Source organism: Mauremys mutica, chromosome 4, assembly GCF_020497125.1.
Source record: "Mauremys mutica isolate MM-2020 ecotype Southern chromosome 4, ASM2049712v1, whole genome shotgun sequence".
Classification (NCBI taxonomy): domain Eukaryota; kingdom Metazoa; phylum Chordata; order Testudines; family Geoemydidae; genus Mauremys; species Mauremys mutica.
The window spans coordinates 29994123-30014797 of record NC_059075.1 but is presented as its reverse complement, the minus strand read 5'-3'; the positions used below and the strand labels follow the sequence as shown (position 1 = coordinate 30014797).

The 20675-nt window shown below is 44.0% G+C and overlaps 2 protein-coding genes across 3 annotated transcripts in view; one reads left to right on the top strand and one right to left on the bottom strand.

Moving 5' to 3' along the window:
* GOLGA5 (golgin A5) overlaps positions 1-20675 on the top strand; it is a 93463-nt gene that overhangs the window by 19935 nt on the left and 52853 nt on the right. The gene's annotated exons all lie outside the window — the stretch shown is intronic.
* Positions 1-20675, bottom strand: part of LGMN (legumain) — a 42937-nt gene that overhangs the window by 19639 nt on the left and 2623 nt on the right. For both annotated transcript variants that reach the window (XM_045013931.1, XM_045013930.1), the window contains exon 2: positions 15672-15838. In XM_045013931.1, coding sequence (XP_044869866.1) covers positions 15672-15809 — 138 coding nt within the window. In that variant the 5' untranslated portion in view covers positions 15810-15838. The remainder of the gene's footprint in view (positions 1-15671; positions 15839-20675) is intronic.

The following is a 20675-nucleotide window of genomic DNA, read 5'->3' as shown; positions in this document are numbered from 1 at the left end:
GCCTGAAGCTCCACAGACAAAGTTTGCTGCCCCACCACCCCAGGGCTGAAGCCCAAAGCCTGAGCCCTGCCACCCATGGGAAGGTGGGGAACTCGCTGGCTACCTACTCCTCCAGCATTGTGTCCCACATGACTCCAGACTGGGACGGGGCCCGACCCCTGCTGCCAGCCTCAGCATCCAGGAGCAACAGGGAGGGGAGGGGGCTCTCCTTTGCACTGCCCCCATCACAGCCCAGGAGGCTGTGGGCACAAGAAAAGCCCCTAGTGGCCACATGTGGTAACGGTGGCCGCATTTGAGAAACGCTGGCCTAGCACAACAGGGTCCTTCTCGTCCATTACTAGCACTCCTGCCTGCTATGGTAATACAATGTTTTTTTCCAATCAGGGCTTGGAGCAATTAGATTATAGCACAGAAATGGCTACTGACAATAATAGTACCCACCGCTGTACAATTAAAATCCAATTGCCCAAGTCCTGATTGGGGGAAAAAAGCCATTAATTACATGAATGTTTTTGTAGCACTTTCTTATGCACAACAGACTTCAGTGAAAGGTTACTGGGAACATAATGCCTTCTGCAAAGAAATCTAAACTAAAATCCCATGCACTGAAGGCCTGATCCAAAGTCGAGCCGAGTCAATGGAAGATTCCCCTTCACTTCAGTGAGCTCTGGATTAGGCCTTAAATGACTAAGTGCTTGGCCTAAACAGTTATGATTTATGTGGTCTGACATCTGAAAAATTAACTTGATCAGCGTTTTGAGCTAGGAAAGATTCTCCCCCACCTTATTACACATTCTTTGTGGAATAACTCTAAGTATCTTAAGGGTATGTAAACAGAATTTCTGTGAAAAGCTAAACTACAGAATTTCTAATCAAACTCTTGCCCTTATTATAAACAGGATATCAATGTGCAGATTTCCTTTAAAGAGAGACATGGCTGCTATAGTTAAATCTCTTTTTTTTTATAACAGAAATTACAATGTACATTAAAGTGATCTTATATTAAAAATACATGCCTCCACTAGGAAAGCAGTAATATTTTGTTTTAGAAACTTCCCTCACCATCAAATTATTTTAGCTCTACAATCTGTTGATGATTTAATGGACTACTGACAAAATAAGTCTCCTCTACCACTAGATAACTATGACATTTTCCAGAAATGCATTTTTCAACATTTCAGTGGAACTTCAAATAACATTACACCAAGAGAGGTTTTCTTTCAGGTTATACTTTGTGTGGTTGGGGGGGATTTGTTTTTCCTTTGTTTGTTTTTTAATTCTAACCCCTTCCTATGATCTAGTCCGGAGTGAGCAAACTTTTTGGCCCGAGGGCCACATTTGGGAATAGCAATTGTATGGCAGGCATGAATGCTGACTGAATTGGGGTTGGGGTGCGGGAGGCGGTGATGGCTCTGGTTGGGGGTGCAGGTTCCAGGATGGGCCAGAAATGAAGAGTTCAGAGTATTGGAGGGGTCTCCGGGCTGGGGCAGGGAGGTGGAGTGTGTGTGGGGGCGGGGAATGAGGGCTCCAGCTGGGGGTGCAGGCTCTGGGGTAGGGCTGGGGATGAAGGTTTTGGGGTGCAGGAGGGTGCTCCAGGCTGGGACCAAGGGGGTCGGAGGGTGAGAGGGGGATCAGGACTGGGCCGGGGGTTGGGGCACGGGGAGAGGCTCAGAGGTGCAGGCTCCAGGCAGCACTTACTCAAGCAGCTCCCGGAAGCAGCACCTGGAAGTCCCTTGTCCAGCTTCTATGCGAGGCGCAGCCAGGCAGCTCTGCATGTTGCCCAGTCTGCAGGCACTGCCCCTGCAGCTCCCATTGGCCGCGGTTCACAGCCAATGGGAGCTGTGCGGGCCGCGCTTGGGGCGGGGCAGTGTGCAGAGCGGAGCCCCCTGGCTGCCTCTACACATAGGAGCTGGAGGGGGGCCATGCTGCTGCTTCCAGGAGCCGTGCAGAGTGGCCCCCAACCCCGCTCCCTGGCTGGAGCATCAGAGGGGGGCAATCCCCAGACCCTGCTCCCCAGCAGGAGCTTGAGGGCCGGATTAAAACGGCTGGTGGGCTACATCCAGCCCGCAGGCCATAGTTTGCCCATCCCTGATCTAGTCAAGGTTAGGAAAGTTGCACAGATTTAATTAAATCAATCCAATTAAACCAGAGAAAACTCCGGACGTAGACACTGAAACATGATTAAACTTCACTTTTATTGGTTTAGCTTAAATCAGTAATTTATTAGCACATTCAAAGCAAAGATTAAACTGGGTTAGGAGTGTCCACATTAGGGATTTGACCTGGTTTAATTAGATCAATTTAGTTATACTAGTGAAATGTTAATAATATAGGAAAAGCCCTGTCTTCATAGTCTAGTCTGACACAGAGAAGGAGTGGTAATTGTGCAAGATTCCAGGAAAAGATGAGGTACATTCCATGTTTTTAAAAAAATCTGCTGTAGCACAATCTCTTCACATGATTTACTTTGGAAATCTAATCGTCCTTGCTAAAGGAGTTGTATTTCCTATTACATCAGACTAGATTTTCTTCCACCCAGCTCTGTAAACTTAAATATTTATATTTCAACATAGACATCTGTATGACACTTCACCAGTCCCTGCCCCAAACTGCTTATATTAAACACAGATCTTGACAACAGACAAGAAAAGAATAGGAGAGATCAAGGTAAAAATGTAAGATATGAAGCAGACGTGTGTGAGGTTTGCTAGGGAAAAAGAGAACTGGAAAGCACTAATCTGTGCAGTCACTCTTCTGACCTTGAAATCCTTCCCAAAGATCTACGTCTTCTGTGGTGCCTACAGTAAATGGCTATGGGCTTAGCTTCACAGGGAACTCTATCAGCATAACCATACCAGCATAACTAAACTACACAATACTGACAAACTAAACTAGAGAAAGGCACTCTTATTTCAGAATAAGTGTGTCTGCACTAGGAATTATGCCAATATAACTATAGTGGTATAATTATAGTACATTTCCCTGTAAAAACAAGCTCCAAACTGATGGACAACAAAAACTTCTGATGTACAAATATTAACCAACCCAGAACCATTCAATTGTGGACATAACTAGCCTTTGTAAATTGGTTTGTATGAATTTCCTTGGTCTTCTCTCTTCTTCTCCTTATTGCTTGTTACACTCACTTATTACATCTTGATTTAATTAGATGGCAAAACTTTTTGGGGAAATATCTTTTTACCCTGTGATTGTAAAACACTAGGCACAAATGGCACCTCATCAGGCCTCCATGTGCTCCTAGTACTACTGCTACTAATCAGAATAGAGGTCAGTTGAAGAAAGAAGGGGATATTTTGGGAGACATTTAAAAGGCAAAAAGTGAGGACTTGCATATTCTGTCTTAGGCCTTGTCTACATTAGGCTTTGCCTGTATAGTTAAACCATCAAAACCTTATCATGTGGATTCAGTTATATCAGTGAACTGTGTTTACACTGATATAGTTTATTCCAGGTTGTGGAACTAGTATAAGCACAGGTATACCAGTATAATTGTATTTAGGCTACAGCTGTTACTGGTATAGCTATATCGGTTTTAAAAAAAAACACACTCCTAACTGACATAGCTATGCTGGTAAACTTCTGTAGGCTAGGCTTTACATCATATTAATCTAGATAGGGCAGCAGCCTCAGATAGATTATTTGCCACTTGTTGCTCCTGTTATACCCTCCTCCATACTGTGGCCCTTTCTCCTCCCCTAGCATTGCTTCAGCATCTTTTCTCTGCACTTTTCAACCTCCTCCTCAGCACTTTGGTGCCATTACTACCGCTTGATATGTCTAAAATCTCATTTTGATTACTTATCTTCCCCCAAACACATCCTCCTGCTCTGTTCTCATAGCCATATTTGTTGTTTGCGTGACTGTTTTTACTCCTTTTGGTGTTAACACCACATTTTATCATTTACATTTCTTGCATCTGCTCTCTGGAACTCCTTTTCACGTTATTCTGTTCTATATCAGTTCTTAAACCAGGGGTCGGCAACCTTTAAGAAGTGCTGTGCCGAGTCTTCATTTATTCACTCAAATTTAAGGTTTCGCGTGCCAGTAATACATTTTAACGTTTTTAGAAGGTCTCTCTCTATAAGTCTATAAATTATTGTTGTATGTAAAGTAAACAAGTTTTTTAAAATGTTTAAGAAGCTTCATTTAAAATTAAATTAAAATGCAGATCTTATCAGTTTAGTGCAGTGGTTCTTAACTTGGGGTGCACGCACCCCCTGGGGCAGGGCTGGTTCAAGGATATTTTGCGCCCTAGTCAAAACTTCCACCTTGCGCCCCGCCGCACATCGGTTCATTGAGGGGCAAATCCCAACGGGCTTTTATAGACCCCAGGGGACAGCCTGCCCAGGGGCTGCTCCCCAGACCAGGTTCCCCCTTTTTCACCCCCTGAACTCCCCTGGAGGGTGCACAGCCCCTCCCACAAGCCCTCCCCACCCCACCAAGGTGGCCCCCGCCCCGAGTCCACTCACTGGCTTTGCCGGGCTTGGGCCGCTGCAGCAGCTCGGCTGGGAGGAGCCGCCTTCCGGAAGCACCGGAGAGCAAGAGCATCCCGCTTGCGGCAGCAGCAAGCCCCAGCCATGGAGGAGCCGGCGCGGTGTGGGGGGCAGCAGCCCTGCAAAGGCGGAGGCGCTGCTAGCGGGGAACAGCTGCCCCCCCGCCCCTCCTGCCCAGGCTGCGGCCCGGCGCCTTGCAGGGGGCTCCTGCAGGCTGCAGTGGATGCATGCGAGCGCCAGCCCCCATGCGCCCCCCGGCTCCCCCTTCACCTAGGGTTACCATATTTCAACAATAAAAAAGAGGGGAGAGCCCTGCCCTAGCCCCACCCCCATCCACTCCCTCCCACTTCCCACCCTGATGCCCCGGTCAGAGCCCCCAACCCTCCCCCTGCTCCTTGTCCCCTGACTGCCCCCTCCTGGGACCCCTGCCCCTAACTGCTCCCCAGAATCCCACCCCCTACCTAAGCCTCCCTGCTCCTTGTCCCCTAACTGCCCCCCTAGAACCCTACCTGTCCCCTGACTGCCCCAACCCTTATCCACACCCCCACCCCCAGACAGACCCCCGGGACTCCCACGCCCCATCCAACCACTCCCCACCCCCTGACAGGACCCCCAGAACTCCCAACCCATCAAACCCTTCCCCTACTCCCTGACTGCCCCCCGGGACTCCCCTTACCATACCCATGCTGGTCAGACGCTAACTCCACGTGGAGTGCTGAGGCAGCGGGAGAGGGGAGCTGTGAGAGGGGCAGTGGCGGCGGCGGCTCACACTTCCAGGAGCCGCAGAACTCGAGTGGGGTGAGGAGGGAGCCCGGTCCCCCCCCCCCGTGGGGGGGCTCCTGCAGGAGATGCATGAGGGCGGTGGTCCCCGTGTGCCCCCCGGCTCCCCCCTCGCCACTCTCGGGCTCTGTGGCTCCCGGGAGTGTGAGCTGCTGCCGCCACCCCTCCCGCAGCAGGCTCAGGGCCCCGCGCCCTGGTGGCTCTCACTCCAGGGGGCCGCAGAACCCGAGCACGGTGAGGGGGGAGCCAGGGGGCATGCCTACCGCCGGTCTGGGGTCCCGGCCACCGGCCCCACTCAGCCTCTGCCGGCCTGGGGTTCCAATTCACTCAGCCGGCCGCACGCTGAACGGGGCCTGTGGCCAGGACCCTGGCTGGCAGCCACGTGCCAGGCAAAATCGGCCCGTGTGCCAAAGGTGGTACGCATGCCGTAGGTTGCCAACCCCTGTCTTAAACTGTCCTCATCATTAAAGTATCTTAAGTAGTACCTTAAGAAATGTGACTAACATCTGTCCCTATGATTCACTTGTCTCACCCTCTTCTCCCCCCCACCTTTGGGGGGGGCAGATTGTGTGTGCAGTGTTTGTTTTGGAAGGTTTTTTTAATTATATGTACATTCAAAGCAGACTAGAGTAACTCATTTTCTCATCAATGTCCTTTCCAGTACACTTTTTTTTTTTCTTCATAGGACTCATTTACCGCAGTGGAAATAAGGGTGATGCCAACCATTCAGGTGTTAACACTGTAAAACCTCAGTGCAAAACACTAGCTCTTTTCTATAAAACAATATAATTGATGCAGCTTCCTAACCATTGTCAGCTGCTGTCTCTGTACATTTAGGGCTTATCTACATGGAGAAGTCACACCCACACAAGATAGGGTGTAAATTTAAACCACTGTCATACCACCACAACTCCTCATGGGCTACTTTTATTCTGGTAAAAGAAGGTCTTTTTCTGGTTTAGTTTGTCACTTTGGCAGCAGTTCAAGCTATGCCAAAAAAGCACTCTTATTCCAGAACAAGGAGGGAGATACTGGTGTAATTACACTGGTATAACTGGAAAAATATTTCATACAGGTATACCCTTAGATGCAGCCCAAAATAAAGCTACACGTAAATCACTGACCAACTCTTCGGAGATTTCTCAGTCACCACAAAAAGGATGACTGAATCCTTTGTGAATAAGATGCCAATCAGATCTTTGAAAAAACTGTTTATAAAAACATCAATTTTTGTCTAAAATAGGCCAAAGTTTTCAAGTGAATAGTGATTTTTTGGGTCCCCAAACATACTTTAAAGGAGTCTGATATTCAAAATTCATAGGTATCCAGTCTCTAAAAATCAGATCCTTTTAAAGCATCTCATTTTGGGGTCCCAAAGGCCAAGTCTACTTAAGAGTCTTTTACCAGCACATGGGTGAGTGCAGAAACACTGAGGACACAGTAATTCAGCTATGGTTTCCAGTGGAGATGCTCACACCTGGGTGAGGCTGATCTAGTCCTCAAAATTCTGGGTTAACTGTGCAGTGTAGACATAGCCTCAGTAGGAGTTAAGGCACTTTTTAAAAATAGTGGGAGACAGTCTTCTTAATGACAACTGAATTCACTTGTTTACTCATTGTTCAGAGAGAAACTGCTGTCACACTCTGTTGCCTGGAAGGAGATGGGGGTTTCTCCACTGCACCTTAAGCTTTTAGGTTTCCTCATTTCTTCCTCAGCTGCATTTGCATAAAGAATAGAACAAGAAGGCATGCATAACCAAGACTTTCAAAAGCGGCTAGTTATTTTGGCCAGGTCCATGGGCGGCGGGCAAACGCGCCCTAGGGGGAGGCTAGCCCCCAACCCCTCCCTCCTCTGCCTGAGGCCCTGCCCCTTCTGCTCCCCTGCCGGAGCCCAGAGCACACCGCCCCACCATTTGCCCCAGTGCTAGGCAGGCGGGCATGGCCAGAGTGCCCCCGGCCCCAGCGCTGGGCAGGCAGCACGGCCGGGGAGCCCCCAGCCTCAGCATGGTCCCAGTGCCTGGAAGATGGGTGTCATGGCATGGCATCGCCTTGCGCACCATGGGCCCCAATCTGCCTTCCCCAGCTCTCGGCCACAGAAGGGAGCAGCAGGCAGGAGGGGGCCTGGTGGAGCGTGGGCAGAGCCATGCTAGGCTGTTTGGGGAGGCATAGCCTCCCCTGCCTACAATACCCACGGCCAGGTCTATATTTGAAAAGGCTTGTCAGTATGGCTATACAGATAAAAAGGCCTGCTAGCATTGATGCAGCTTATAGTGGCAAAAGAGTGCTTTTGCAGGTGTAGCTTGGACCAGTTTGGTGAGCAAAATAAGCATTCATGCCAGTATAACTGCATTGAGAATAGGGCTTTTGGCAATTTACAAATGTCTCAAAAAATCAGCCCTAAGTGACATTCTGGGGCATGCACAAGTGGGGGGAGAAACAGTGGCACAGGCCCCCCAATAATTGTCGGGTGCACAAAACTCCTCCAGCCCTGGGGTAGTGGTGGCAGGGATAGGAGAGTGAGCTTCTCTCAGCCCCGGGGCCGTGGTGATGGAGAAGGAAGAGCGAGCCCTGTTGGGCCAGGGTAAGGGGTGGGAGGGAAGAGCGAGCTCCTGCCAGGGCCAGAGGAGGGCTGAGGCGCAAAGCATGGCTGGGTGTGAGCTGCGGCTGGATGAGGTGCCGCCCTCTCCCAGGGGGGCAACAAGCTGGACACGAGCTGGGCCCTTCCTGTGGATCACCCCAGCTGCAGTGGGGTGTCTTGCCTCTCCCGCTCCACGGAGCTGGCAGCTGACTTAGAACTAGTGTGGACCAGGGGAATCCGACTGTTTAAAACAAGCCTTGCGAAGGCCCACGGTGGGTGTTGACGCAATGTGATTTCTGCCCAGTGCTCTGAATGTCAAAGTGAGCAAGCCCCAGCCAGGGGGACAGGAAAAGCGGGCTCCTCCAAAGACTGGGGAGAGGGGAAGGCACAGAACATGCACCCCCAACCAAAAGGGGTCAAAGTTAAATTTCTGCACATACTCCTGCTGACATTACTATGGCCAGGTCTACAGTCAGTGCTTTTGCTGGCACAGCTGTGTCAGCCTGGGGCACTGGATCCTGACTGGCACAGCTGTGCTGGTAAAAGCTCCTCATATAGGCACAGCGAGATAGACAAAACTTTGTTTTACCCATACAGCTTGTTTTGTTCATGGTGAGTGGTTTTACTATACAGCTTTGCCAGCAATCTGCATCCACAATAAGAGCACTTCAGGGGGAAGGGATAGCTCACTAGTTTGAGCATTGCCCTGCTAAACCCAGGGTTGTGAGCTCAATCCTTGAGAGGACCACTCAGGGATCTGGGGCAAAAATCAGTATTTGGTCCTGCTAGTGAAGGCAGGGGGCTGGACTCAATGACCTTTCAAGGTCTCTTCCAGATCTAGAAGATTGTATATCTCCAATTATCATTTTGCCAATATGCTATACCAGTAAAGGGCTCCTGGTATAGAAGCTGGTAGACTCAGCACATACTGGCAAAGTTTCTAATGCAGACCTGATCTTATCCTGTTCATGTTTAATGACAATAGCTTTTAAATGGTCTCCTTTAAACTTGAAAGTCAAAACCACCTGTGTAGGGGATAAGGAGAGATGGAGTTCCCACCTTTGTGGTAGATGGCTGGCTGGAGCTACTATGGCTAATAGTGTACAGATTCCACTATGGCTGCATCTTCATCATGGAGATGGAAACCAAAAACATTTTATAAATGGAAGCTTTAGACTCTCCCCCAGTATGTGAGAATCTCTAAATACAGAATGCCCCCACCCCCATCCTCTAATATTTCATTAGTGTTGGTATCAGGCTGTGTGTTTTTCCTGCAAAAATCAAGCTGCAAAATCTCTCAAGTACGTGTAAGAATTGCTGGCTTCACTATAGTAAATCTTTAGGTTTTTGTCCTGTTAAAGGAACATTGCTGTGATCTGAAGTAATAAATAAGGGGCTATAACATCTTTGATAGTGAAGTATTCTTATAGCCACTATCTATTAAAAATGTCAACTATTTCTAAAAATACCTGCTGTTGTTTCATTAACCTCCCTAACTGTGCTCTACTGGTTCAATAGCCTGATCTGTATTAGGGACACTTTAGAAAGATTTCCCAGTTGCTAACATTGGTTTAATTGTAACAGTGTTAGCAACATTGGAAACACTAGTATAGACAAGGCTGCCATTACAGCGTTCATAACCACTTCCATTAGACTTGTTCCTAGCAAGTTAGATGACAGGGTGCTAAAAATGACACCAGCAGCAAAACTAGCTGTCTACAGTAGGGATCCTAATACAGTGAAAGCTTTTCTATCTGGAATGTTACTCAGTGTATATCTTTTCCCATTTAAATAGCACACAGTGCTGGAAAGCATGGTAGGGAACAAGTGCAAAACTGGTTATTTTTAGCAAACTCCACGACAACAGATTTCAGATATTTTATGTACATTTATTTTTGTCTTCAGCATTTGAATTTTCCTGGAGGAGGATTTCACTTAATTTTCTTCAGCTGTTTTCCCAGAGATAAAGACCTCAGATTCTATTGCCACCTCTTATAGCAGTGGTTTTCAAACTGCAAGCCGTGACCCTGTGTAAGGCACTGGGTCACGGCGGCTAAAAGTCCTGTCAACGGTGCTGCTTGGCTAAGGCAGGCTAGTCCCTACCTGTTCTGACCCCAAGCTGTGCCCCAGAAGCAGCCAGCAGCAGGTCTGGCTCATAGGCAGGGGGAACCACAGGGCTCCACGCGCTTCCCCCGCCCCGAGCACGGGCTTCGCACTCCCATTGGCCGGTTCCCGGCTGGGCGGGGTGCCTGTGAGCAAGAGCCACACAGAATGCTTGCATGCCTCCGCCTAGGAGCTGGACTTGCTGCTGTCCGTTTCCAGGGTGCAGCGCGCTTCATGATGCCAGGACAGGCAGGAAGCCTGCCTTAGGACCCCCGCTACACTGCTGACTGGGAGTCACCTGAGGTAACCTTGTGCCCCAATCTCCTGCCCCAGCCCTGAGCCCCCCCCAAACCCACAGCCCCTTCCTGCATCCCAAACCCCTTAGCCCCAGCCCCAGCCCATAGCCTGCACTCCCAGCCCAGAGCCCCGACCCTCTGCCCCAGCCCAGAGCCTCCTCCCACACCCTGAACCCCTCATTCCCAGCCTTACCCCACAGCCCTCACCCCCACACCCCAACTGTGTGCTCCAGCCCTGGGCCTCTCCCACACCCAAACCCCTCATCCCCAGCTCCGTTGGGTCACGGGCATCAACAATTTTCTTCAACTGGGTTGCCAGAAAAAAAGTTTGAAAACCACTGATGTAGACAGAGCTATTCCTTTTGACATAGCTACTGCCTCTTGGGGAGGTGGATTAACTATGCCAACAGGAAACCGGTCTTCACTTAAGCACTACAGTGATGCAGTTGAGCTGATGCAGTGTTTTAAGTATAGATCTGCCCTGAATCTATTGACTTACAGGGTGTCCTGCAAAGCCTATCTATTTCCCTGGACTTCTGGGGAGGGATGATATAATGTCTGGGTATTTTCACAGAGATTGGTCCATGTTCTTTATTTGTTTATACTCTGATAGATTATATTGTCATTTAGGATGGGCTGTTGTGAGGCCAATTGCATGTTTGTTTTATTGGGTGTGTCTTCACCACCATTAACTGACATTAGCCTAGCTTGAGCAAGAGCAGTCACACTGCACAACACAAGATGCAAAAAACCCAGAGATATTAGTATTAGTGCCACATATGTGAGTGCAAGTGCTATAAATTGAGCCACTCTCTCTGAGAACTTGTCCGTCCTTTTTGGGCACCCATGGAGAATTGTGGAAGGCATTAGAGGATTGCAGAGTAGTCAAGTTAGCAGCTGCTGAATTGTGCTAACTCAAGGTTTACTCTATACCCCAACAGGCCAACTATCTTGAGTTAAAAACACCACCACTCCTGAGTTAAGGGGTTTTCTATGTAGAGGGACTCCAAGTTAACTTCACAGCAGGGACAAGCTCACTACTTTGGGTTGTGTATGTTTTACAAAAATGTCAAGGTGCCAAGATGATTTGTTTATGAAAGATGAAAATAAATGAATAGCTTAAGTCTTGGCTTTATTTGGAACTAATTCCAATTCAGCCATCATGTCCAGAAACTGTAGCTTCAAGGTGCAAACTGCTAAAGTAGATAAGGAAAGCAACAATTTGCACTTGCCTTGCTTACAGCTGGGGTTTGCAACAGTGTAGTGACACCAAATCTCAAGTATACAAAAGGCCTTAGATTACTTGAAACTATAGGTTCATATCCTACCAGGGATGACTCATTCCTTCATCCTTACAAGGTACAGTATGGAAACTGAGTTCCCTGTAGTAGTTTGTGTATGGAATCTTACATATTTTAAAAGGTGAGATCTCATTCATTCAGCATGGATATCAAAAATCCCATGGTACTTTATAGAAGAGGAGGGTTAGCTTTAGAGTCCTTGATCAAAACGTTTGTTCCTTCCCCCACTGTTCTGTAGCATGTTGTGCGCTAGTAAGTTGCTAGGGGGGAGTTGCTGCAGGTGGCTACAAGATGCATTTCAGTGGTGCCTTACAGAGATAGCATGCAAAATGGTTTGAAATAATTCAGGATACAACATTATGTATAAATGTACATTACTTGAAATTTGCAGCTTGCACGAAGTGTAAATGGACTGTCTGCCTTGAACACCTGAGCATGGGGTGGGGGGAGCGGAGTAGAAGTGTGGCAATCTTGGTATCTTACTTGACAAAATAAGCTGTGGGTGATCATACTTTAATGAGTTAACAGCAGCAATTGAAGTAAACCTTAAGCTTTTGAAGAATAGCATTCAGTGAGGCAATGAAAGCAGACAAGCTATGTAACATATTGCTGAGAGGACAATTCAATTTGCAGACTGGACTGTATGTGCAGAAATATTTAATTAACAGGTACAAGATGTGATTTATTCCTCTTCAATTTCTCTGCCAGAAATAGCAACCAAGTTACACAAAGCTGCCAAATGAGCAAAGGATTTGTTTAAGAGATTTAATACCTAGCTGAATTACTGTCACTAGGATAAAAATTCTATCTGCAGGTATAGTCTGTCACAATACTATCTTTAACACACCTTCCTGTGCAATAATTGAGCTCATTCCTGGGTGGCTCTAGAATTCCCTTTTATCTCCACCAAGCAATTCAGTGTCATATGTGAGCACTTTAAAGTATTTTCAAGGATTTCTAGTAAGAGAGGAAGCATGAGATTGGGAGTCAAGACCCAAGTTCTAGTCCTGGCTCTAGCTCGTGACTTGGCCAAATCATTTAACCTTCACCATATTTCAGTTTATATCTGGAAACAGGGGAACAAACACTTACCTCAAAGGTATGTTGTGAGGCATAAACAATATTTATATCATGCTCCGAGATGGAAGGTGTGATAGTAGACTAAAGTACTATTTTGTTCCTTTAGTTAAAGGTTAGAAATAATGGGCAACTGGTTTTGATTGGTCTCGCAAGGTGATATTAAAGCAGGTTTTACTATATGTTGGCAAGACCAATTCTATTATAAAAGGTCTCCACTAAGTATTATAAGCTGTGAAAGTGTAAAGGGTTGCTGTTTTGATTTTCTTAACCTTGATAGCACTTTTTGATGAGGTTCCCATTTTTTTAAATGCAAGGATATTTTCTTCTCTCTTCATTTCATGTTGATTAAAACAACAAGATTCCCAAGATACACACTTGGGAAGTGATGGGACTGGCAGATCCCCAGGTGGGTTCCCTAAGTGCCTGTGTGGCACTAAATACGCTGCTGAGCCATCACACAGCTTACAGGGAACTTGGGTTCATTGACAGAAATCCTTTTTCTAGCCTGCAAAAAAAAGCTTACTATTTGGATAACAATCGCTATCTTTTAAAAGCTGCTACTAAGCTTGCACAGCAACAACTTTTCCTAAAAATGTTAAATACAATGTTATTCCCACCTCTGTCTTTTTAAATGAGTGTTCTCCCACCAGAGTGTTGTGTGTAAGGGAGCTGGTGAAGTTATGTTTTGAGGTTTTGTTGCTGCATATCTTAAAGCAGGCCTTCAAAATCCTTTAGATGTCCCAGGACCAAGTACTTGAACAGGACACCAGTGAGACTTAACTGAATGTTTTACTGGTAGGGATGCAAAAGGGGAGGAGAGAGAGGGGAAAGTCGCCAAATAGCTGGAAGTGAGAGCTGAGGAAACATTATGGACAAGAGCATACAGAATTGGCTTTCAGAAAAACCTGCTCTAGTTCAATCATCCGTTATTTAATTTGATGCAGTAATGACTGAGTGAAAGTTTACGACCTGCTAGGAGGACAGACAAGATGATGATAATGGCCTTCTCTGGCATTTATTTTATTTTATTTATTGATTTTTTTTTTTAAAGGAGGATGCTATTCTGGCTTGTCAAGTCAAGAAAGAGGGCTGAGCAAGAAAAAAAAATATAAAGTAAAAGCAACAGTGGAAAGTTGGAGGGTTAGAATGATAATAGGAAAGATCAAGTAGAGATTGGGTTTTAGATTACTAAAGTTTATTTATACATTTTACTTAATTTCAGTAAACATTCCAAATTAAACAAATACATGACAAAAGGAAATCTGTTAATCTGGAACTGAAAGTGAGATGAAAGCAGAAAGTTATTTGTGCCCAGACTTATTCAAAACTAACATAGGAACATAAGAATGGCCATCCTGGGTCAGACCAATGGTCCATCTAGCCCCGTATCCTGTCTTCTGATAATGGCCGACACCAGGTGCTTCAGACGGAATGAACAGAACAGGGCAATTATCATGTGATCCATCCCCTGTCATCCCAGCACCCTGCTTCTGGCATTCATAAGCTAGGGACACCCAGAGCCTGGAGTTGCATCTCTGGCTAATAGCGATTGATGGACCTGTCCTCGATGAACTTATATAGTTCTTTTTTTAACCCAGTTATTCTTTTGGCCTTCACAACATCCCCCAGTAACAAATTCCACAGGCTGACTGTGCGTTGTGTGAAGTACTGCCTTTTGTTTTAAACCTGCTGCTTAGTCATTTCATTGGATGGCCCCTACTTCTTGTGTTGTGAAGGACTAAATAACACTTTCATTATTCAGTTTCTCCACACCATTTATGATTTTATAGACCTCTAGCATATTCCCTTCCCCTTAGTAATCTCTTTTCCAAGCTGAATAGTCCCAGTTTTTTTAATCTCTCCTCATATGGAAGATATTCCATACCCTTAATCACTTTTGACCATCTCTGTACCTTTTCCAATTCCAATACATCTTTTTTTAAATGGGGAACCAGAACTGTGCGCAGTATTCACAGTGTGGGTGTACCATGTATTTATATAGTGGCATTATATTTTCTGTCTTATTATCTATCCCTTTCCTAATGGTTCCTAACATTGTTAGCTTTGACTGCCACTTCACACTGACCAGATGTTTTCAGAGAACTATCTGCAATGACACCAAGATCTCTGCGTGATAACTGCTAATTTAAATCCCATCATTTTGTATGTATAGTTGGATGTTGTTTTCCAATCTGCACTAGTTTGCATTTAACAGCAGTGAAGTTTATCTGCCATTTCATTGCCCAGTCACCTAGTTTGGTGACATCTCTTTATAACTCTTCATAATCTGCTTTGAACTTAACTATCATAAGTAATTTTGTGTAGTCTTCAAATTTTGCCACCTGACTGTTTACCCCTTTTTCCAGATAATTTATGAATGTTGAACAGTACTGGTCTCAGTACAAATCCCTGGAGATCGCCACTATTTACCTCTCTCCATTCTGAGAACAGTCTTTTTATTCTTACTCTTTGTTTCCTGTCTCTTAACCAGTTACTGATTCATGAGGACTTTCCCTCTTATCCCATGACTGCTTACTTTGCTTAGAGCCTTTGGTGGTGGACATTGTCAAAGGCTTTCTGAAAGTCCAAGTACACTGGATCAACTGGATCGCCTTGTCCACGTTTGTTGACCCCCTCAAAGAATTCTAATGGATTGATGAGGCATGTTGACTCTTCCCCAACATATCATATTCATCTGTGTCTGATAATTCTGTTCTTTACTATAGTTTCAACTACCTTGCCTTGTACTGAAGTTAGTCTTACTGGCCTATAATTGCCAGGATGGCCTCTAGAACCTATTTTAAAAACTGGTGTCACACTACCTATCCTCCAGTCATCTGGTACAGAAGCTAATTTAAGTGATAGGTTACATACCACAGTAAATACTTCTGACATTTGAGCATGTAACTAAGTTTGAGACAGGTATTTGAAGAAACTACATTGCACAGTGACAGGTATTTGTATAATATTCCATGAAACACTCCTAGAATGTCATAATGAACTGGATAGGTCATCCTTACCTGGTGTCTGTAATTGTACCAGCCATTTGACCCTGCTACAATGACAATCCAGTGCTTGCCTCCATCTTCAGGATCCTCGAGAGGAAGTGTGCTGATTCCCAAGATACAGCCTAGCAATACAATTGCTGTCAAAATCATTTTCTTTCTTTACTCCACAACTCCAGAAACTAAGGAATAAATTTGAAAGATTAGGTCAAAAACCAGCAGAATAAAGCCAAAGCAGCAATTCTGCATTTTAAAAATATAGCACATCACAATACAGGTGAGACTCAACTCCTATTAGTTTGACACTGAAGTGAAAATACAATTACCTAGAATAAAAAGCCTTTGAAGGAATACAAATTAATCTGAAATGGACCAAAATAAATGAAGCCAAAAGACTGGGATATTTTGTTCTACAATAGCTAGTAAATTGGTTAGGACCCATACATGTGAAATGAGTATCACTATCAGCCACATTTTACAGATAATAAAAAATTCTGAAATAAAACCCATCAGACTTTTCATAAAATAGAATGAAAAATTTGTTCTTTCTTCAGTCCCTGCTTATGTAATTCATTGGTGAGTATGTTCTAGGTCCTCATTCCTCACCAGTGAGCATATGAGCCCCAGCTAGGAGCATGGGCTCTTTAGGTCTGTCAGTTCAACCCTGGTAGTGGTGGTGCCAGCCAAAAAGGCAGACTTCAATTCCACTTCCTGTTTGGGGAGAAGAGCTTGGAGAACTTCAATTTACAACTGGGAAAGGAGCAGCCAATGAGCAGTACCACAGCTGCTATACAGCAATGCAGGCACAAAGTGTCAATTCACCCCTCACAGCCTTTTCCAAAAGACTCAGCTAGAAGAGGCAGAAGGAAGTAGTGTTACTGTTTTGGGGGAAGAAATGGAGAGATTCTGTTGCTCTGCACCATGTAACCCTTTATGTTGGTGCAAAGTGGGTGTAAGGTGCTACCAAATCAGTATGTTATAAACAGCGTAGGTCATATTAAACCAAAATAATTTTTCTATACTTTTTTGCCACAGAAGTGCAAGTCTGCTGCATGTAATGTGATTTAGTAAATCAAATTCTGTTCTTTCATAATAATCATTCACCTTTGGTGTAACAAAGATGAGATGCTTCCCCCCAGCCACCCTAAATAAACAGCATTTTACAATAATCCAGTTACCAAAACCAAGTTTGGTAGCTAAATATTACTGTGATGTATATAAAATTGTTGTGGAGATGGGGCAGTATGCTTCAGCATTGCTTTCTGAGGAGCAAAGCCACCAGCTCACAAGTCTCTACTAACACTGCATAGTGGGCATGTCACCATTATGCCTTTACCAGATCACTGACTGGGCAAAACCAGCTTCAGTTCCTCACTGTACCAAAACCATCTGCCCCACTGACTACCCAAAGTACCCCAAAAAAGCAAAGTAGCCAACATCACTTCTGAAATTGCAGTGTGCGGTGGTGAAGCATTTGTGAACGGCACATAGCACAAGTCCTTTTCAAGACTGGCTCTACAGGTCACCAATAATTCTGTCAATAGTTTAGCAAAAGAGAATATACCTTTGAAAAGAGAAGGGAAAACTTTTAATGGGCTGACAGACATATACAAAGTGCAGGGGATCACATCGGATCATTCCTTATTAATCAGAAGCGCTTGTGACCTTTGTATTGACAAATTCCAATATAGAGACCGGGGAAGAGGGAATCAAAGCCAAAGTAGTGTTACTATTTTGCCTTCTTTCTAAAGCTTGTTAGATCCTAGAACACTTGTGATTCATCTCTCCTTGGCTTAAACCACTGCAGGCAAACGTGTGGTTTGGAAGTGCATGCTTAAAATTTATTTAGGATTTATTAGACTGAATTATTAGCTACTTCACTCAATTGCAATAACTTGTTAATGAGCTAAAAAAACATTTTGCTTCTTTCAGCATATAAAGAACTAACAAGCAAAGTTTGTCTACAACTAGATGGTTATAGTTTTAACACCTATTGCATTCTACAGGAACACAAACTAGCCTACCAACAAAAACTAAGTTGTTCATTTTGCCACTCCCTTCAGAAGTTTCAGACATATAACTTAACTTAACAGAGCTAATCTTAACAGAACAGCCATTGTCATGGAGAGATGCCATGTTTACAGCATGCACACAAAGTACATAATTGTGCTATGAACAGATCTGAGGTCCAGGCAGAGATATTTACTCATCTGCGAAATACCATAAATTTACATGGTGCCTACAATCCCCTGCCAAATTTGGTTTCATGATCTGAGGTATTTGGACTATAGCTATATTCAGGCTCTCTTCCTTTCTCTGGAAGTCCTAAAATTTAACTGACTTGGGTTTAATTCTATGCTACCAGTTAAATGTCATGCTAACAGATCCTTCAGACCTCAACATTTGTTTTTTGCAGGAAACCTTTTTCCTGATTTGTTCACTGAGGCAGAACATCCAGATGTTAATAAGTCAAGATACATGATTCTTGTTTATGAAAACTGCCGAGAGGAAATAGATGACTCAGGATTAAAAATTAGAAACTGAGCCTTTCGCAGAATACTTAGTTCTCCTATAGATGTAGGTCATTGGTTCAAATCCAGGTATGTCAATTGTGACTGAATTATCATCTGATCCTTGCTCAGCGGCCTATGTGAAATGAGATGGTGGATCTCTTGTCCAGTTTCTAACAGACAGATGTCAAAAACCATCACTATAATTGGCATGAGTTAGTCTCAGTAGACAAGCCAAGGAGTTGAATGGGAATGAAGACTAAACTACTCCCATTCTAATGCGGGTCCCCTTTCAGATAGGGATGATAACCAGCCTGTGCTATAACTGTTACATGGATAACTAGAGGGCAACATGGCCCCAGGCCTGCTATTCTAGAACCTGCCTTGGGAAGGCATGTACAGGGAAAAAATACCCAAGCCTAGGGATTTAAGACATGTACATTAATTTCACTGTAAATTATATTGAGGAAACCAAATGCCTATTTCTTGGTATCAATAATATGGCAAATCCAAGGTGTTATGGCCTCCTGGCAAATTGAGCACAACCCAAACCAATCTCTGGCAAGGTGCTTAAAATGATCTATTCAATATTTGTCCACCACTGTCAATCTTGTCACACCAAAGCTTTTCCTGACTACATGATCACCAGCCATATAGTTATATTTCTTGCTACACATGCATCAGAATTTTGTTGGTCTTCCTTCTAATATGTCCATACCAAGAAAGCCATCAAAACCAAACCAGCGCTGAATACATGTTTTGTGCAGTATGTCTTGTTATACAAGACAAAGAAATGGTCTCTATCCTGAAGGGTTTAAAATTCACACAAAGATCAGATGATATGCTGGGTGACCCAGATGATGGTGATAATTTAGATCTAATTACTAGTCACCTTAGATACAGCAATTTTAATACCTGATTACAAGATGTCTTCACTATATTTAGAATGATAAACATTGCAGTTGTTTACAGCTACCGTAGAACACCAGTGTTACGAAAACCAGAGTTACAAACTAACTGGTCAACCACACACACCTCATTTGGAGCTGGAAGTATGCAATCAGCAGAGACGCATAAAAAAGCAGATACTGTACAATATAGGACTGTGTTAAACAAACTACTAAAAAAGGGAAAGTTTTTTAAAAATGACAAAGTAAGGAAACTGCTTCAGTGCTTGTTTCATTTAAATTGCATGATTAAAAGCAGTGCTGTTCTTCCACATAATACAGCATTGAAACTTTACTAAGTCAATGTTCAGTTGTAAACCTTTGAACAACCATAATGTGTTGTTCTGAGTTACGAACATTTCAGAGTTATGAACCTCCATTCCTGAGGTTTGTAACTCTGAGGTTCTACTGTACTTAACTAGTTCTCTATTAATGCATTAGCTGAAATATGGCTAACTATAGCCTCTATAGCAGAGCTACTATAAATGAAATAATTTACTCGCTAAATTAATTTAAACAGCCAACACTGGATCTGGAGGAATATGTTTTTTCTAAACAGCTTTTAATTTCTTTGATTCTATGCTAATTGAGCTGTCAGTTCAAAATTCCAGTTGTCTAGGAAATATTTTACTGTAATTTGCTTCACTTCAGCTGCTTTTCTCATAACCCACTGGCCTCCTTGTTTACAAATCAAGTCACAATTCCATTCCAATGGAAGGTATTTTCATAGTGCTAATCACTGTAGTATCTAGAGGCTGAGTTTCCCAGGAAAACTGGGGGAAGGCTCAACACACAAGTCATAAAACTCATTCTGCAACTAATGTCAACATGTCAAAATTTGGGTGTCTAAAGTTAAGCACCCAAATACAGTAGAACCTCAGTTACAAACATCTCAGGAATGGAGGTTGTTTGTAAATCTGAAATGATCTGAACAAAACATTATGGTTGTTCTTTCAAAAGTTTACAACTGAACATTGACTTAATACAGCTTTGAAACTTTATTATGCAGAAGAACAATGCTGCTTTTGACCATCTTAATTTAAATAAAACAAGCACAAACAGTTTCTTTACCTTGTCATTTTTTTTAAACTTTCCCTTTTTTAGTAGTTTACATTTAAGACAGTAGTATACTGTATTTGCTTTTGTTTGTCTCTGCTGCTGTCTGGTTGCATACATCCAGTTACAAATGAGGTGTGTGGTTGACTGGTCAATTTGTAACTGTAGTGTTTGTAACCGAGGTTCTACGGTAAGTGGCTGGATCAGAAGTGCAAAGTACCCACAGCTCACACTGAAATCAGCATGTAGAAAGTCTCCTAATTTCTATAATTCAGTGGGGATTTTCCCACTTTAATTCCCTTTTAAAAATATAAAATTTTGCAAGCAGTAGAGGAAGGGGTTAGAAATCAATAGTTACTGCATGAAGCTTTACTAAATCCACTAGTGACTGATGTATGCATTTATTATTACTGGAATTAGTGGTTTGTTGTAATCATTTATGCAAAAAATGGTAGTAATTGAAAATGTGAAAAGGCCATATTTACAGTAAATAGAAAGTATTCTAG